General features: G+C 33.4%; 4 protein-coding genes and 1 pseudogene across 5 annotated transcripts; 3 read left to right on the top strand and 2 right to left on the bottom strand.

The window, feature by feature from the left end:
• The first annotated feature begins 271 nt into the window (after positions 1-271).
• On the top strand, positions 272-1,443 carry T03D3.7 (annotated as a pseudogene). Its single transcript is given in 6 exon segments — positions 272-460; positions 506-874; positions 920-1,021; positions 1,066-1,110; positions 1,113-1,234; positions 1,278-1,443. Coding segments are annotated over 6 exon segments (993 nt in total).
• A 1,032-nt stretch (positions 1,444-2,475) lies between these two features.
• Positions 2,476-3,765, top strand: srj-45 (Serpentine Receptor, class J; the record flags this gene model as incomplete). The annotated part of the gene is made up of 5 exons (NM_071367.2): positions 2,476-2,664; positions 2,725-3,093; positions 3,143-3,244; positions 3,291-3,460; positions 3,510-3,765. The coding sequence occupies 5 exons, from the start codon at positions 2,476-2,478 to the stop codon at positions 3,664-3,666; spliced, it is 987 nt and encodes a 328-aa protein (NP_503768.1). The 3' UTR covers positions 3,667-3,765.
• Positions 3,766-4,155: 390 nt separating this feature from the next.
• srj-50 (Serpentine Receptor, class J) lies at positions 4,156-6,111 on the bottom strand (the record flags this gene model as incomplete). The annotated part of the gene is made up of 5 exons (NM_071366.1): positions 4,156-4,333; positions 4,381-4,550; positions 4,600-4,701; positions 5,013-5,381; positions 5,923-6,111. The coding sequence occupies 5 exons, from the start codon at positions 6,109-6,111 to the stop codon at positions 4,156-4,158; spliced, it is 1,008 nt and encodes a 335-aa protein (NP_503767.1).
• A 411-nt stretch (positions 6,112-6,522) lies between these two features.
• On the bottom strand, positions 6,523-8,199 carry srw-2 (G-protein coupled receptors family 1 profile domain-containing protein; the record flags this gene model as incomplete). The annotated part of the gene is made up of 4 exons (NM_071365.5): positions 7,483-8,199; positions 6,825-7,157; positions 6,635-6,773; positions 6,523-6,588 (listed from the first exon to the last, which is right to left on the bottom strand). The coding sequence occupies exons 1-4, from the start codon at positions 8,064-8,066 to the stop codon at positions 6,523-6,525; spliced, it is 1,122 nt and encodes a 373-aa protein (NP_503766.3). The 5' UTR covers positions 8,067-8,199.
• A 4,042-nt stretch (positions 8,200-12,241) lies between these two features.
• Positions 12,242-15,271, top strand: T03D3.5 (CUE domain-containing protein). The gene is made up of 5 exons (NM_071364.5): positions 12,242-12,396; positions 13,293-13,443; positions 13,495-13,680; positions 13,786-13,946; positions 14,578-15,271. Exons 1-5 carry the CDS (start codon positions 12,257-12,259, stop codon positions 14,969-14,971), a joined length of 1,032 nt encoding a protein of 343 aa, NP_503765.3. The 5' UTR covers positions 12,242-12,256; the 3' UTR covers positions 14,972-15,271.
• The last annotated feature ends 1,761 nt before the right edge of the window (positions 15,272-17,032 follow it).

Here is a 17,032-nt window from a genome sequence, read left to right as displayed (position 1 = left end):
AAGTTTTGCTATAACACTTTATAATTCAATGTTATTGTATCCAAGACTCTTATTGTTAGGAAAAATACGGTAATCACTGAAATAGAATAATAATAAAGTGTCATTGTTATGAAAAATAAAATTTTGCCTCGTCCTGGGATTTGGGTCCCTATTATGTTCCGAACACGACTGAAACGTATATAATTGTTATTAGAAAACGCCCACTAATTGTGCCACTTTACCAGTTTCATAGAATACATTGTCTGAAAACAAAACCAATTCTGAAACTACGATGTTTGAAGACTGGATTTACAAATACATACCACAAGCATCTTGCGCCTTAACTTTCTTAGTAAACCCCATATTCATTTATCTGATTTTCTCAGAAAAATCTTCAAAATTTGGTAACTATCGATTTCTGCTATTGTACTTTGCTATTTTCAACCTTCTTTATTCAATGCTAAATGTCATAGTTCCGTTGGTAAATTTGCAATGTTCTCATCGCTTCAAAAAAAAACAATTTTAGGACATTCATAACTATCGCTACTCGTTTTTCATATTTGTGAGACACGGTTGGTTCATGGAACGTTCTGAACTGAATTTTCATGCTCTAGCTGCTCGCTGCTCTATAGTTGCCTCCAGTTACGCAGTTTTATTTAGTCATTTCATATATCGATATCTTGTGATTAGTGATTCAAGTTTAACAAGACATCATTTTCATTGGTACATGACGGGATCTTTTCTATTGTCATTTTTATACTTTTCCTGGTGGCACGCTACGTGTTACTTCCCAGGCCGAGCGAACATTGAACTTCTCCAATATATTCGCGAAGACTTCCAAGAAACATTTGGTTTGGATTCGATGAATTTTAATATGGCTGGAGCCATGTTCAGCGTAATCCAGTTTGATTCCTAAAACATCATAATTTCAATGTTTTAGGTAGGATCTGACAAAACAAATCTAAGAGCATGGGAACTCATAGCAAGTTTGTCAGCAATATCCATTGCATCTATCATATCATTTTTTGTGATGGCTAGATTGGTATGCAATTTTAGAACTCCAAATCAATCTAGTGCAAATTTCAGATAATGCAAAAGCTCAAGGCAATGACTGCGAGAACCAGCCAAAAACTTCAAGATTTCAATTTGAGCTCCTTAGAGCCCTTATTGTTCAATCAGTCATCCCAATCTTCATAAGTTTTTCACCGTGCACATTTTGTTGGTATAGTGCAATTTTTGGTATACAACTAGACAAGTTGGTGGTAAGAAATCGTTCAACTCAATCTTCCCATTTTCAGATCGTTCAATTATTTCGAATCCATCGCTTTGGGAGTGTTTTCCTTCGTGGACCCTATCGCTATCATTCTTTGTCTTCCTATATTCCGCTGCAAAATTCTCAACGCAATCAACTGTTTTTCAAAAATCTACAACAAGAATTCAACAAGTTCAATAACTAAGTTTTAGTCATATTATCCATCCAACCGTTGTATTATCTTTTTTCTAACAGATTTTTTGACAAAATGATTTTTCCCTATTAATGATAAAGTGTAGAAAATCCATAAGAAAACGTATGTTTTGCAGTGCAGTTTGAAAAACCATGCAAACTAATTTACACCATTATTTTATTTTTAAAATATGCTTCAAATTACAGTTGTCTTACAAGAACGTACCCTAAAAATCAAGCAGATCACAACTCTCAACGACAACTTCCAGTTTCGAGAAACCCATCGTGAAATGCATACTTCAACGCAATACAAATTTTTTCCCCAGATAAATGTGCAATTTATAATTTTTCGTGTGCATGTTACATGAAAACTATTTAAACTATGTGAAGTTTTATTGCATTCAAATATTTTTTCAACTGAAAAAATTATATTTATTTTATATTTATTTTACTGAAGGTTTTTTAATTGACTTACATGTTAAGCAAAAACCTCATCAAATCATTTTCTGTGTCAAATGTTCATCATAGCCATCTAATAGGACACAATATTTCATATTACTCTTGAACTTTTTTAGACGTTTCCAAAAGTTCGGTTAAATTTTTAATAAAAAAAATTACATAATGTATCTACATTTTTGAATCAGCATTGCATTCACCTATTAGTGTGCTACCTTTAAAATTTTTTTCGCTTTCTCTCGATGAGGTTTCTCGATAATCTAATCTGTTTTCTGTCGAGTCGATTAATTTGTTTGTGAAGTTTTATTTCAAAAAGTGTGTTCAATTTTCATTTATTTTATCAAAATTGTTTCACTAATTGTAAATAGTATAGCATTCAAGACTTTTAGGAAAATACTGTAATCACTGAAATAGAACAATAATTCATATTATTGTTATGAAAAAAATAGAGTTTCTCCTCGTCCTGGGATTTGGGTCCGTGTTATGTTCCGAATACAACTAAAACTTATGTTTTTGTTTTTAGAATACGCCCACTACCTGTGCCAGTTTCAGAGAATACACTGTCTTCTGAAGACAAAACCTGTGCTGAAATTACGATGTTTGAAGATTGGATTTACAAATATCTATCAAGAACATCTTGCGCTCTAACTTTCTTAGTAAACCCCATATTCATTTATCTGATTTTCTCAGAAAAATCTTCAAAATTTGGCAACTATCGATTTTTGCTTCTTTATTTTGCATTTTTCAATTTTATTTACTCAGTAGTCAATGTTTCAGTTCCGTTGGTAGGTTCTCATTCTGAACTTCTCCTGGTTCTCATAAACCCGAAAAAAAACAATTTTTAGGACATTCATAACTATCGCTACTCGTTTTTCATATTTGTGAGACACGGTTGGTTCATGGAACGTTCCGATCTGAATTTTCACATTCTAGTTGCTCGCTGCTCTATAGTTGCGTCTAGTTACGCGGTTTTATTGAGCCATTTCATATATCGATATCTTGTGATTAGTGATTCAAGTTTAACAAGACGCCATTTTCATTGGTACATGACTGGATCCTTTCTGTTGTCTGTTGTATATTTTTCTCTGTGGCACGTTACGTGTTACTTCCCAGGTCGAGCGAACTTTGAACTTCTCCAATATATTCGTGAGGATTTTCAAGAAACATTTGGTTTAGATTCGACAGAGTTTAATATGGTTGGAGCATTGTTCAGCGTAATCCAATTGTTTTTTTTTGTAAAAAATCCAAATTCTAAAGTTGTAGGTAGGATCTTACGAAACAACACATAGGGCGTGGATCGCCACTATAAGTTGGTCAGCAGTTTCCATCGCATCTATCACATCATTTTTTGTGATGGCTCGATTGGTGAGCAATTTTCGAAGTAAAAAAAACCAACCAGTTTAGTTTTCAGATAATGCGAAAGCTCAAAAAAATGACAGTGAGAACAAGCCAAAAAACATCAAGATTTCAATTTGAGCTCCTCAGAGCCCTAATTGTACAAACAGTCATCCCAATCTGCATCAGTTTTTCGCCCTGCCTGTTGTGTTGGTATGGCCCAATTTTTGGTATACAGCTGGACAGGTAGGCGCTAGGAAACTGTTCAATTTGTTGCTTATTCTTCAATTTTCAGATCTTTCAATTATTTTGAAACAACCGCTTTAGGGGTATTTTCCTTTGTGGACCCCATTGCTATCATTCTGTGTCTTCCCATATTTCGCTGCAGAATTCTCAAATGTTTTTCAAAAACCTACAAAAATAATCGAACGACGTCAATTTCTAGAAATTAATGCAAAAATTGAAATAATCGTACTATAAAGAAAATAATGTTATTTTCATTTTAGGCTATTCATACTGATAATATTGATAATCGTGGTAGAATAAATACTGTTGTGGTTTGTGAGACAAACTTGGTGCAATACATGAGAAATATGCCATGTTTTTCCAAAAAATTGTAGAACTCTTTTTAAGAGAATATATCGAAAACTACTTGGTGTCTTGTCGTAAAGTAGTAGACGATTTCATTCAACATTCTTCAAAAACGTGACTCTAATGTTTTGCAAAAACCAACCTTGTATTTTTTGCAAGCTAAAAATAGGTGGCATAGAGCGCAGAAAGCTAGTCTGCGTGGGTTTCTGGACTGTTGAACCAAAAAGTATCTAAAGTAAAAAAAAACATTCTTGACATCAATTTATTAAGGTGAACCAATAATTTATATTTACCGAATTATTATATTTAACACAGTTGCTGAATTTGTTAATCTTGAAAAATAAAAAAAATCATGAGTTGGTTGGATTTGAGATTGGTAGTGTTGGTGCAATAATATTGGCGGAATTTTTCATATTTTTCCAAAAGTGTAGAATTCTTTTACGAAGTGGTGGTAGACAAAAAATGATTGCCAGCGGATCAACAAATGAAAAGATTCCCAGTGCACTGACTTCGAAATAGTTAACCTCTCTAAAACTGGAAATAAATTTCTGAAAATATTTTCAAAGTTGTTATACCTTGGCAATTGAACTCCAAACATTGGACTATACCAACATAGGAGACATGGGGAGTAACTGATGCAAATTGGCACAATTGTTTGCACGATCAAAGCTCTCAGCAGTTCAAATTGAAATTTCGATGTTGCCTGGCTAACGTGCATTGCTGTTTTTTTGAGTTTGCACATAATCTGAAATTTTTATGGAATTTTTTTTTCAAGAATCACAACTTTTTTCTACCAAAGTTGCGAGGATAATAAACGAAATGAGTGACGCAACGGACAACGAAGTCCATAGAATAATAACAATCCATGATCGAAATGTTGTTTCTTCTGATCCTTCCTGAAAAAAGTTTTAAAGGTGAAGTAAAAGTCATTGTAAAAAAATTCAAAAACATTGTCTAACTTTCAGGCTTACAATTAGGTTTAGTGTTAGGCTTAGCCATAGGCATAGCCATAGGCATAAACTTAGGCTTAGGGTTGGGGCTCGGCTTAGACTTAAGCTTAGAATCAGGCTAAAGCTAAGGTAGTGGTTTTTATAAGTTTACCAACTGGCGCTGCTCTACTTTTGAAACTATGAACAGATGATCCGTGTCAATTTTTTTTGAATTTATATCAAAAATATCATTGTTTTCATTGTAAAAGTAGCAATACCTGAAACAAGACACCAATCATGTTGTAATTCTTTGAATCTGTTCCATAAGTTTCTCGGAAATCTTCTCGTATATACTGACGAATCTCTATGTTTACCCTGGCTAAATGATAGCAAATTGCGTACCACACTCCAAAAAACAATCCGAAAATCAGGAAAGATGCTGCTATATACCAACCAAAATATTTCTTCGTAAAATTGGATTCATGAATAACAAGATAGCGATAGACAAAATGAGTTAGAAGAATGGCGTTGCTGGCGAAGACTATGGAGCATCGGGCGACCAAAAGGTGGAAGTTGAGTTCGGTTGATTCGACGAACCAGCCATCTTTGATCATCAGGTAAAAGCAGTAGCGATAGGTGTGGATATCCTATAATTATTGGTTTTTTTTTTAAATATTGATTGGTTTACATTGAACTACAATATACACTACAAGCTGATCAATGCAAAATCGCGTTTTCTCCAGTTTTTACATGTTTTTCAAAGAATCATAATTCTAAAACTATAAGGTTTATCAACAAGAGTACAACAGACAAATTTTTGCTCAAACATTTGTTTCTGTGATTTTAATTGTTTAAGCGTTTGAACCCAATTATGAAAGGAGCTATAGCGACCGACATATCAAGGGCAAATTTTTTAATGGTTTCATTTTGAAACGCTTGTATAGCTCAAGAACAAAAACTTCCAAAAGTATTTTAAAATATTTTAGAAATTTAAACTTTGCTCTTTTACATATAGACTGCCGACCCTAATTCTATAAAAATAATTGAACCCGCGAGACGTCGTCTGCTTTATCTTCTGCAATAATTATGTTGAGATACTTTAGTGAATACGAACTGATAAACAAAAATTTTGCTAAATTTTCAAGTTTTAGAGTCATGACTAAACAAGAAATTTTCGAGTTATCTCACCATCGGAAAAACGATATTAAAAACTGAAAAAGTAAGATTGTAAGTTGCGAAAAACAAAAGGATAAATCGATAGTTTCCAAACTTTGCAGCTTTCTCGGTGAAAATTAAATAGACAAAAAATGGGTTCACAAGGAAAGTCAGCGCGCAAAATACTCTAGGTGTGAAATAATAGATAATGTCGTCCAACATGCTTCAAAAGCTTGAATGGCAACTATACTTTACAAAAGTCTTGTAGGCTGTTCTCATCAAACACTGTGATAACTAGAATCATATCTGAAAAACAATATAAGGCAGGAAATTAGTCTGTATAGTTTTCTGAGGTGCACTACGGAAACTATGTTTTTGGGGAAATATGTTCATAAATAAGAGGAACCAAATCAAAAAACTACGATATTTGAGTGAAAGATTTTTTTGAAAATTGAGCTGAACTGGGCCTTGATTCTTTGACGTCATTTTTCATATTCATGCGGCAAATGTGCCATGATAATTTTTTATTGGAGTTTGCAGTTTTGTAAAAAAAAATAAATTAAAAGATAAATTAATGTTAGATTTTAGTTTTTATGTTGATGAAGAAATATTATTTTTTTCGCATAAAGCTTATCATGCAGTTTTGGTCATCGTCGATCTGGCTACCGAAGTCTGCCGGACCTCTTCCACTTTTGTGATCTGAAGCATAAGATTTTACATGGCTTTCTCTCAGAACTTCTCCCACCTTCTGCTTGGAAATGCCCATCATAGAAATAGCGGTTTCTCGATAAAGAGTTGACATGAAAAAGCAGACAAAAAGATGAGTGGATGAATTGGTAACCGGGAAAATTTCGGCAAACACCATAATCAGATATGAAGCTGTTCTGAAATAAAATATTAATTATTAAAATTCAAATCCATATGTAGATGTTTACTTTATAAGTGGGCTAGTAGTGAAAAATCCAAAGGCAAAATGTGAAAAACCATTCGGGACTTCCAGCAGAAAAGATGAAATCGTCATGAAAAGTATGAGCTTCGTAGTGTTCTCCCCTTTTCCATCAGACTTCAGCATTGTTTTCCTGCGCTGTGAAGCTCTCTTCAGCTCCATTATGAGTATTACCGCAAGTATTGGTTCGACCAACGAAGGGAGTGCTTTGATGATTCCATAAATAAAGACAAGTGTCGAGTGAAGCTCTTTCTTGCCAACTGGAACCGTCCTTATGTAACGGGACGCATTTGCAGGCAGAAGGTTTTGGGTTCCATCACAACTGAAAATTGAGAAAAATGTGATATTAAAGTGAAGAAATTAATTGCAAACTTAAAAAAAAAATTTTCAATCGTATTCGATCTAGAAGTTTTCAAACTTTTCCAAAAATGTTTTAAAAAGTTCTGAAAGCTTCCAAAATTTTCCCTACTTTTGAGCTTTTCTGAAATCATTAAATTTCTACAAAAAACGGCTTTTAGAGCAATTCTACAGGTCCTCAAGGTTTCGCAATTTCATAGTGACTTAGTTTGAACATAAGCTTGAAGTCCTAGACTACTTCAACTTCTTTTTCTTGTAAAAACTTTCAAAACGAAAAACGTTTGACCTACCTAAAATCCATGTACTGTTGTGTGACTTCAAAATTCCACGTAACACATATTGAGCAGATGCCATTGAATATAAGAGAGATTAGAACAAAAACTGGCACTATAACTGGCTTCTCAATCGCTGAGCTCATCGGGTAAGTAATTGCCAGAACTCTTAGCAGCGCCATGAACAAGTTCAACCAAGAGGAGCCACGCTGAGTCATGTCAAGAACCGGAACGCCGTACTGATCAATCAGTGCATCCCGGTACGTGACGGTCACATAACACTCCTGACCTTCAAGAGTTTCTCGAATCCAAAATGGTGAAAATGAGATGAAGGATAAGATTTCCGAGATAATGTCCAAAATGCATATTACTATCATGATACGGTAGATGGAAATTGCGCGGAGCTCCTTTCTCGTGAGAACACTTAAATGTATCAGATTAATTGCGACGGCGAAAAACTGAAGAATAGCAATAACATAATTAAACTTCAGAAATACTTCGTCGAACCAGCTCGGAATTTCCACGTACTTCACGATCTCCTTAGGTGGCTTGGCCGTAGTGGTTTCGTTGAAGAATAACTCGAAGTCGGTGATATTTGCCATTCTAGGTATCAACAAAAAAAATCTGTGGTTTGGTAGTTATTTTTCAGGCGGCTTATATACCGTTTTTTAAGGTGGCATCATTGAGAATCAGAAAACAAGAAAGCTTCAATTAATTCAAAGAAGCCTGGGATTTGAAAAAGGTTCTTTAACAGAATTTATATACCGACTACAAATGATCAAACCTTATCAAACATCGAAAATCAGGTGATTGTATTAATCAACTTTTTGTGGAGCAATTGGTAAACAGAAGGCAATTATTTTTTGTTTCCTGGAGGTATACAGCTGTACCAGGAGGTACATAGTTCAAGTGTAGCCAGTATGCTTAAGAAAAAACAGACTTAACTAACTGGTAAAAGCGTAAACTCCAGGTGAATTCGAAATTTTATATGGAGCTCTGAAATAATTTTCAAAAACACTTCGGGCATCCATTTCAATTGTAAATTCCAAATTTCGATCTGAAATATTTTCTGTGTTTTTTACAAGTTTCAATCAATGTAGATTTGCGGTATTTTGCAGACTTTTGACGATTCCAAGGTAGCTACCATTCTGAAGGCTTTTTGGAATTTTCAGATGAAAAACTGATATTTTCCCCCTTTATGTATTTTCCATATTTGTCTTCATTAATTTTGCACTCCCGATTAGTCTTTAAAAGTTTTTGCGATATGAAATACGACAATTGTGAACTAATATTTGAGTTCTACTTTGGACAGGTGAGACGCGTTTTTTCTTCCCCAACTATTTACAACTATTTATAGAAAAGTGGATTATTTCAAATTGTTGTACTCCAAAAATGCTAAAATGTTATTGATTGCACACATGTTTTGTCAGAGTGTCCCATATTGGTGTGATCTACGTAGATGTATGAGAATCGCGGAAACTTAGGTACTGAGTTTCTGCTGGCGTCACTTTTATTGAATAAAAAAATCCAGCATTTTTTGTAGATCAAACCGTAATGGGAGAGCCTGACGCCACGTGTGCGCATACATAAAACAATTTTTTATTTTGCGAAAATCAAAACAAACAAATTATTTTTGAACTCCCGCGAAAATAAATTACCTAGTATTGGAATTTTTATATGGACCGTTTTTCTCTAATTTTTATATGAAATTTGATTTTAAATTTTTTTTCTCCCCAAAAATGTTTCAAATACTTTCAAAGGAAAACTTAAATTGTAAACCAGGTCGTACGTTTGAGCGGGAATATAAAACTAGTTAGCCATATTTCAGCTTTGAAATGTTAGCTTTTGAAAATAATTATTTAAAAATTAGAAATGTTTTATCAATTTTCTGTCATATCCAAAATTCCCAAACGACTCCTCTGCATCTTCATATTTGTGGTGTGGCTGTTTTTGTTTTTCGGTTGCTTTTATACCGTTTTTTTAAGGTGGCATCACTGATAACCAAAAAACAACAAAGCTTCAATTATATCCGAAAAGCTACGATTTTTAAAGGTTTTCTTCAATCAGAAATATAAAGGAATGAAATGATCAAAAACACTTGTGCTTTGGTGTTTGGCATATGATGAATTTCAATTTAATTTCAATTTTTTAATCTATATGTTTTGGGTAAATCAGTAAATAAAATGAGCATTAACCTGGAGTTTTGTTGTACACTTATTAAAATATTAAATCGGGAAAAAATAGTGTCAAATATTTTTATAAACTAAATTTGGAAAATCTTCGACATTGGGAAAAATTGATAGGAAAATTATTTGAATCCAATTGTAAGTATAAACTAGTTTTTTTGTGTATTTTCCTATGCAAGGAGTTTTGGTTGCCTTTTTAAAACTTGAAAATTATGCATCTGTGGGCTAAGTTTTGTGATTTTAAAGTTAAACGATTTCTTACGAATTTAGCTTACAATATGTTTCAAATGGAATATTTTTCAAATGTTTAAAATGGATTTGAGGCAGGAGTGAGCGGCAATTTTGGTTTTTTTATTCAACAACCTTAGCCATGTTCCCCCGATGTTTTTTTTCTGAAATTTAGTATCTGAAAAACTGTTATTTTACTCGTAACAACAGATGCATCACATTTTTTATTGAAGAAAAATAAAGATACTCAAATGCGACAAAATAATTCAGAACATAGTACAAAACCGAAAAAAAAGATAATTTAGTTAGTTCCCACAAATTCGTTCATCGAATGCCTGGCGAAACTATTTTTGAGAAGAAATATTGATGTCAAAACCATAATAATAAGTGGAAATAAAAGTAGTCGTTTAAAGAATCGACGACTGAAAGATGACATAATTTTGCAGGAATTTATAAGTTTGTAATCCACCGAAATCCAAATTGTATATAGGCTAATTTAAGAATCACGAGACCGTATAATGAATTAGATGCACTAATAAGATAAAAGCCAGTATACTATACATGTACTAATGTAGAGAACTCGTCAATGATGAGTTTAGTCTGGTGACGGAAATATGCAGATGTGAAAACTATAATAAAAGAAATTCTGAAAAAGAAATAAATTCCGTAATAAATTCACTAAAACTGAAAAATTGGCTTAAACTTCGACCAAATATGTAAAAATATAAAAGTGTAAAAAACGGTTATTAATTTTCCCGAATTTTATTTTTTTTTTTTTCTTTCTTTTTTTTTACATTTTTATGTTTTCTAGCTAAATTTTTTGATTTTTTCAAATGATTCAATTAAAATAAAACGTGAATCACCGTTTTTTAATTTTCAGAAACTTTCATTTTTCAAATTTTAATAAATGTAAATTTTCCACATGCCAATTTCAGAGTTTCAGCTATCTGTTTTGATGAATATTTCAAATCAAATGAAACAAAACTAGATATATAATTTAGCCGGAAAGTCGAAAATAATTATGATTTTGCTAGCTTTTTTTTGTTGTAAAATTGAAAAAAAAATTTTATTTAGAAAAAGTTTTAAATTTATTTTCACAATTATTTTCGGTATATTGGATCTGTCTTCAGTAATTCAAATTGGACTTTTTAAATTTTTCATTACAGGTTTCCGTTAGTTGTATATTAGATATGTACGTAACACATGTTCTGTACAAACTTGGTAGATGGCTAAGTGATCGATCTAATGTGCACCTGGAATAATGTACCAAGTTGTGGGCAATGAGAAAATGTGCAGCGGGGACCGCCTATTGTGTTTAATCTAATGATTTCGTCATTTCTGTTTTCCTCACCCGTATTGTACAATGTTTCACAATTGTGTTTAACACATAAGATGTTTTTATTAAAATAAATTATTTTTTCAAACTGTTTTTCGTTCAAGCTCCTTGAATGATCGAAAATGCACCAAATATGACTCTTAAAAAAATTTAAAAAAATTATCTAAATTTAATATTTTTCTAATTTTGCAAAAAAAAATCAAGTGGCTGGAATTATTTTTTTAATTTTGAATTCACGCGTGATCTTCATGTTTTTGGGTAATAAGTTATTATTTTGTTTTGCAATGTTAAACATAACTTATCACATTTTTTTTTTGCAAAAAGTGTTGAAATTTGAAGTTTTAGTGCATTTTTTACCAGTTATCAAGTTTTGTTAATAAAAACGTCAGAAAATATGACAACCGATGTTTCAGAAATTTACAAATAATTCGGTCTTTTAAAAAAAAAAACTTTTAATCATTAAAATTTTTTAATAAATTTTTACTGTTATAATATATTTGAGAACGTTTTCTGTCACACCTTTACATTTAAAAAACATTTTTTTTTCCTAGCATCTGTTAAATGTCTCCACATAAATTTAACTCGCAGGTCTCACATGGATTGTCAGATATTTTGGGCTGAGGAACACATTTTGATCATTAACAAAAAAAATCCTATTATCGATTTTTGCCTGTGAGCCACAATTATTTTCCCGCAAAATTGAATTTGAATTATCATCAAAATTTCAATGTTTCAACAAATATTCAAAGATTTTGTTTTCTCATTTCTTCTCCCTCCTCATTTCGTCCCCCTTCTCACAACCGCTTTCAAAGTGTGTGTCTGTTTTTGTGTCTGCGTCTCCTCATTCCCCACGCTCTTGCACACCGTTCACCACACTGCGCACACTCTCTCGCGTGCCTGTTCATTTTTTTTCAGAATACTTGGATTTTCGTCGAATTTTAAGCTTTTACCGCGTTTTTTTCGCCCGTTTTTTTGAGTAATAGGTTGAGAAAATTGAGACAATTCATAATTTCTAAATTTCAAAAAATTTTAGCGACAAAAAATGGAAATAATGCCGAAAGTTGCTGATAATGCGAATGACAACGTGGCTGAGCCTGTAAAAGAAGAACGAAAATTCAGATATTTGAGAAAATGGTCAAAATGGAACAAAGACACCTCGTATCACTTGAGCCACAAGCCAAGGTGGGTTAGAATTAAAGTTTACAAAAAATAATCTTGAAAATTCGAATATTTTTGGGAAAATTCATTAAAATATTTATTTATTCAGGTTTCTAAATTTATCAAGTATAATAATTTTATTGTAAATTTTAAAAAATTAATTTCTGAATAAAATAGACTTTTAAAGAAAATTTTCATAAAAATTAAATTTTTTTGGATTAAAATTTTTTTGTAATTTTATTAATTTTTGAATTTAACAAAACAGTTAGGAAACTTAAAGTTAATTTAAAAAAACTTTTCAAAAAACTCGGCCACTTAGGTTTAGGCCTATTCTTAGGCTCAGGCTGGGGCTTAAGCTTGGGCTTAGGCCTATTCTTAGGCTTAGGCTTAGGCTAAGGCTTAGGTTTAGGCCTAGGTTTAGGCCGATCCTTAAGCTCAGGCTTGAGCTTAAGCTTGGGCTTAGGTTTAGGCTTACGCATAGGCTTAGGTATAAGCCTAGGCTTAGGCTTAAGCTTCGGCTTTGGCTTAGGCTTAGACCTAGACTTAGGCTTGGGCTGAGGCCTAGGTTTAAACTTAGGCTTAGGCATAGGCTTAAGCCTAGGCTTAGGTTTAAGCTTCGGCTTCGGCTTTGGCTTAGGCTTAGACCTAGGCTTAGGCTTGGGCTGAAGCCTAGGTTTGAGCTTAAGCATTCGTTTAGGCATAGGCCTGGCTTATACCTACGCTTAGGCGTAGGTCTAGGCTTGGGTCTAGGCTTAGGCTTAGACCTAGACCTAGGTGTTAGCTTAGGCTTATTATTAGGCTTAGGCTCAAGCTTAGACTTAAACTTAGGCTTAGGTTTAGGCGGCGCCGGGGGAGAAAAAAGAACAAATGTTTTCGCTCGAAATTCAAAAAAAGTAATTTTCACTTATCCTTTTTTCTAGTGGTTGCGCGGACATTCCGGATTTCGAGATTAGAAAACCTTTTCAAGACGACGATTGCGATGCACCATACGTATTCCCATTGCACACTACACTTTCCCAGCAGGACGAGAGCCGGCTCAAACAGGAAACAACGCACTTGTCATTTGACATAGTGAGCGCTTTTTCCCTAATTTTTCTGGAAAGCTTAATTCGAAATTTTCAGGTTCTGAAAGTTTTGGCAAGCTGCAACTATGATGTTGATGCGACTATAGCTATGGCTCAAGAGATGGCTGCTCCCGATTTGATGTCAGATGCGGTGAAGGACATGTTCGTGGCAAATATTCCGATTGAGCGGGAGGCGAGGGCAATGAAGAATAAACCGTTCAAAAAGTTTTATCTCTCGAAAATGGTCAGTACTTACATTGATTCTTAAAATTTGAAATTTTTTTGATTCTCAAAATTTGAAATTTTTTTGATTCTTAAAATTTGAAATTTGAAATTTGAAATTTTTCAGCTCAAAAAATCCGTGGACACCAAAACGCTTGTCGATTTCTACTACAGCGAGAAGAATGGGATTGGTGGAAATTGGCGACTTGAGCATCCAGATTTTCCGACAAAAGAGGAGCTGAAAGCACGTGAAGAGAAAATGAAGTCGAGCAATATCAGCATTATTCGGTTAGATTTGGTTCTCTATACCAAATGTTTTTTTGGGATTTTGGAAATTAGGAAAAAATTATAATAAAATTTCCAGTATTTTTTAAACTAAAAATTACCAAAAGTTAGCAGTATAGTAGTCTTTTTTTCTAATATTTTCCATCAAAAATCAGGTAAATTTTGATACCTTTTCTGCCGTTTTTGACGGATTTTTTGACCCGACATATAGTTAGGAATATCTCGTTTTCCTTATTTTTTATCGCTTTCAAATATTTATGTTTATTTTTTTTTTCTGAATATTTAGGAATTTCTGGGAATATCTCTTTCCCTCCCCCATCTCAGCCTAAGCCAAAGCTTAAGCCTAAGCCCAAGCCCAAGCCTAATCGTTAGCCTAAACCTTATGAAAAATTCAGAAAAAATTATTAATTTTTTGAACAGTTATTCACTCATAGCAAACTATTTTCTATATAATTTAAGGCAATTTTTGAAAATTTTTTTTCAGCCAAAAAGTAATATTAATTATAAATTATGGGACAGTCAGGTCGAAAAATCCCATAAAAACAAATAAAATCAAAGTTCAAAAAATGGTGAGAAAACGTTTGACAAGGTTTAACAGTTATATTTAAAATAAATTAAATACCTATTTTTGTAGCCAAACTCCACCGAAGAAGAAAAATCAAAAAATCCGGCCCAAGAAAACTGGACACAGGAAGCGAATCGGAGGATCCAAGGAGAAGGATGACGTCCCGGCGAGTCCAGCGTTGAACAATAATATTGAAACAAAATCGGAAGATCCTTCTCCAGAAAATTCAAAAATCTCGACCCAAATGTTCACTGATTGGAAATATCAGCTTCTTCCGATCAATGAGGGCTCAGCGATCAAACAATTCCGACTAGTGGTTCCGAAGAACTTTCCATCGCCGAGCAACTCTGAAGCTAAACCGCCAAGGAAAGTCTACAAAAAGCGATCAATCGAGGAGCTGCGAGGCGGTGAAAAGAAGGACTATCCGGAAAGAGTTCGCAAGCCACGTGTTCCTTTTGAATAATCCCTAAATCTTTGATTGTTTTTTTAATTAATGCTCAAATTTTGTCTAAAAATTTTACTGGGTCCCCCTTCTACAAACAGGATATTTTTGTTTTTTGCCAGTTTCCGTTCTTTCTCCATTTCTGTGTTCTATTTTTCTCCCGTGCTGGTCTAAATTATTCTATAATTTTGATGTACTTCTGCCTCTCCCATTCTTGCTTTATTCTTATTTCTTGAAATTTGTTTTTCTTTGAAAATTTTATATGATATCATAATATCAATGCATTCTTTTAGTAGTTTGAAGATAAAGTTGTTTTCTTTTAATTTGGGAGATTGGATTCGACAAAATATAAGACATACGGTACGGCAAATACTTATTGACTCCAAAATCATTGACCACCTGTTCTCATTGCCTACCCTTGCTCACCCTTGCACTATATCAAAGGCAAATCTACTCAATTTGTTCATTCATTCAAAGGGTATACATATTTACAATCTTTCAATCTGTACACAACAGTTCGGGCAACAATTAGTAGTAGCTGAGTCATGTTTTAATTTATATTAATTTTGATAGGACTGATTCGAACGTAAAATCAATAACAATGAAATTTTACATAAGAAATTCATTTGGAGTCGGAGTTAATCACTTGTTTTCTGCTTTTGAGCATATAGGAACATGACGCCGTAGTATCAGACATGTCAGACAAGGATGCACTGGAGTTGATGGTGTGGCTTTCGATCTAAAAATGAAATAACCTCCAAAACTCTCTGAACTGAGTATTTTCAAACTGGCGTATCTCAAAAAATACACATCTGGAAAACAAATGTCCAACTAACAAAATGATCAGAAATATTTTTTCTTTCTATTTCAATAGTTTTTATTTCAATACACCATCTTTTTGTAGAGTTACACGGAGTCATTTTTCCAAAATGCACAAAAATTTTTTAGAACTCTTTTGTTGTACCCTTTATAACTCAACTTTCATTGAATTTCAGAAGATAAATTTTGTTGAATAGTGAGTGAAAAATATTTTTCTACATTTTACCAGTTTCAAGTTTTCGGATTTTTTCATGTTCCGCCAAGTTACAGACCGTTTTTCAAAAAAATCCAATTTCGCTTATAAAAATCTTCATATTCAACGTATCGACTTGAAATTTTGAAAAATGATCACTTTTTTGATGTCTCTACAATGTCCTAAAAAATCTTTCAAAAAACACTGTCCACCTCCAAAATCGTCATTCGCTCCGAAAAATGAAATCGGACTTTTGCTTCTCGAGAAATGGGCGAAAAAATCAAATTGGGATTTTTGGGTCGAAAAAAATATTTTTAGAATGCTGAACACGCTTTTTACGAATTTCATGTTCATTTTAGGTGATTTCTTCTCTGGAATGACCTAAAAATTAAACAAAAATAACATAATTTTTATTCTCACGTGAAATTTTTTAAAATTTGCATTAAAACAATTTAAACACTGATCAAATTACCAAACAGTCATTGAGAAAGAGGTAGGCAATGAGCAAGGGTAGGCAACAGGTAATCAATAATTTTGGAGTCAATGAGTATTTGCCTCAAATTTGTGATTAGCGCAGAAAATACGGTACTCGGTCATGAAGCGACAATTTTTTGATGAACGCAAAAAAAGTGTGCGCCTTTAATGAGTTTTCATCAAATTTTTATAGTTTTCAACCACGAAAATTCAGGTTTATTTTATTGTTATAACATAACTTTATCGAAAAAACTCTTAAATTACAGTAGTCTTTCAAGGCACACACTTTTTTGAATATAGCTAAAATCTGTCGTGTTGAGGTTGGTATTTCTGACGCAATTGTCTCAAAATTTTACGTCTGTTTAATAATAAGCTTTTTACAATTTTTCCACAGATTTGAATCGAAAAAGCGTCCACTAATGCTTCCAAGGGAGGCAGGCGTGGTGTCAGGGCCTGACGCCTGCCTCCAACCTGCCCGCCTCCTTCCTGCACTATGGCGAGAAGTCAGAGGCATGGCGTTCACAGCACATTATTGCGAAAGGTGAGTCTTTCGCCGCGGCCGACACTTTTTGGGTTTCGCGCCGCATTGTCAGGCG

The sequence above is a fragment of the Caenorhabditis elegans genome, chromosome V (genome assembly GCF_000002985.6).
Source record: "Caenorhabditis elegans chromosome V".
Taxonomy (NCBI): domain Eukaryota; kingdom Metazoa; phylum Nematoda; class Chromadorea; order Rhabditida; family Rhabditidae; genus Caenorhabditis; species Caenorhabditis elegans.
The sequence above is the reverse complement of the archived record's forward strand: the minus strand, read 5'-3'. Positions and strand labels throughout refer to the sequence as shown.

What these genes read in the sequence shown, in the direction of transcription:
- T03D3.5 (NM_071364.5), top strand. Translation starts at nt 12,257, where the DNA reads ATGGAAATAATGCCGAAAGTTGCTGATAATGCGAATGACAACGTGGCT. An exon ending in AGTTTTATCTCTCGAAAATG is followed by an intron (nt 13,681 to 13,785) that starts GTCAGTACTTAC and finishes GAAATTTTTCAG; the next exon opens with CTCAAAAAATCCGTGGACAC. An exon ending in AGCAATATCAGCATTATTCG is followed by an intron (nt 13,947 to 14,577) that starts GTTAGATTTGGT and finishes CTATTTTTGTAG; the next exon opens with CCAAACTCCACCGAAGAAGA.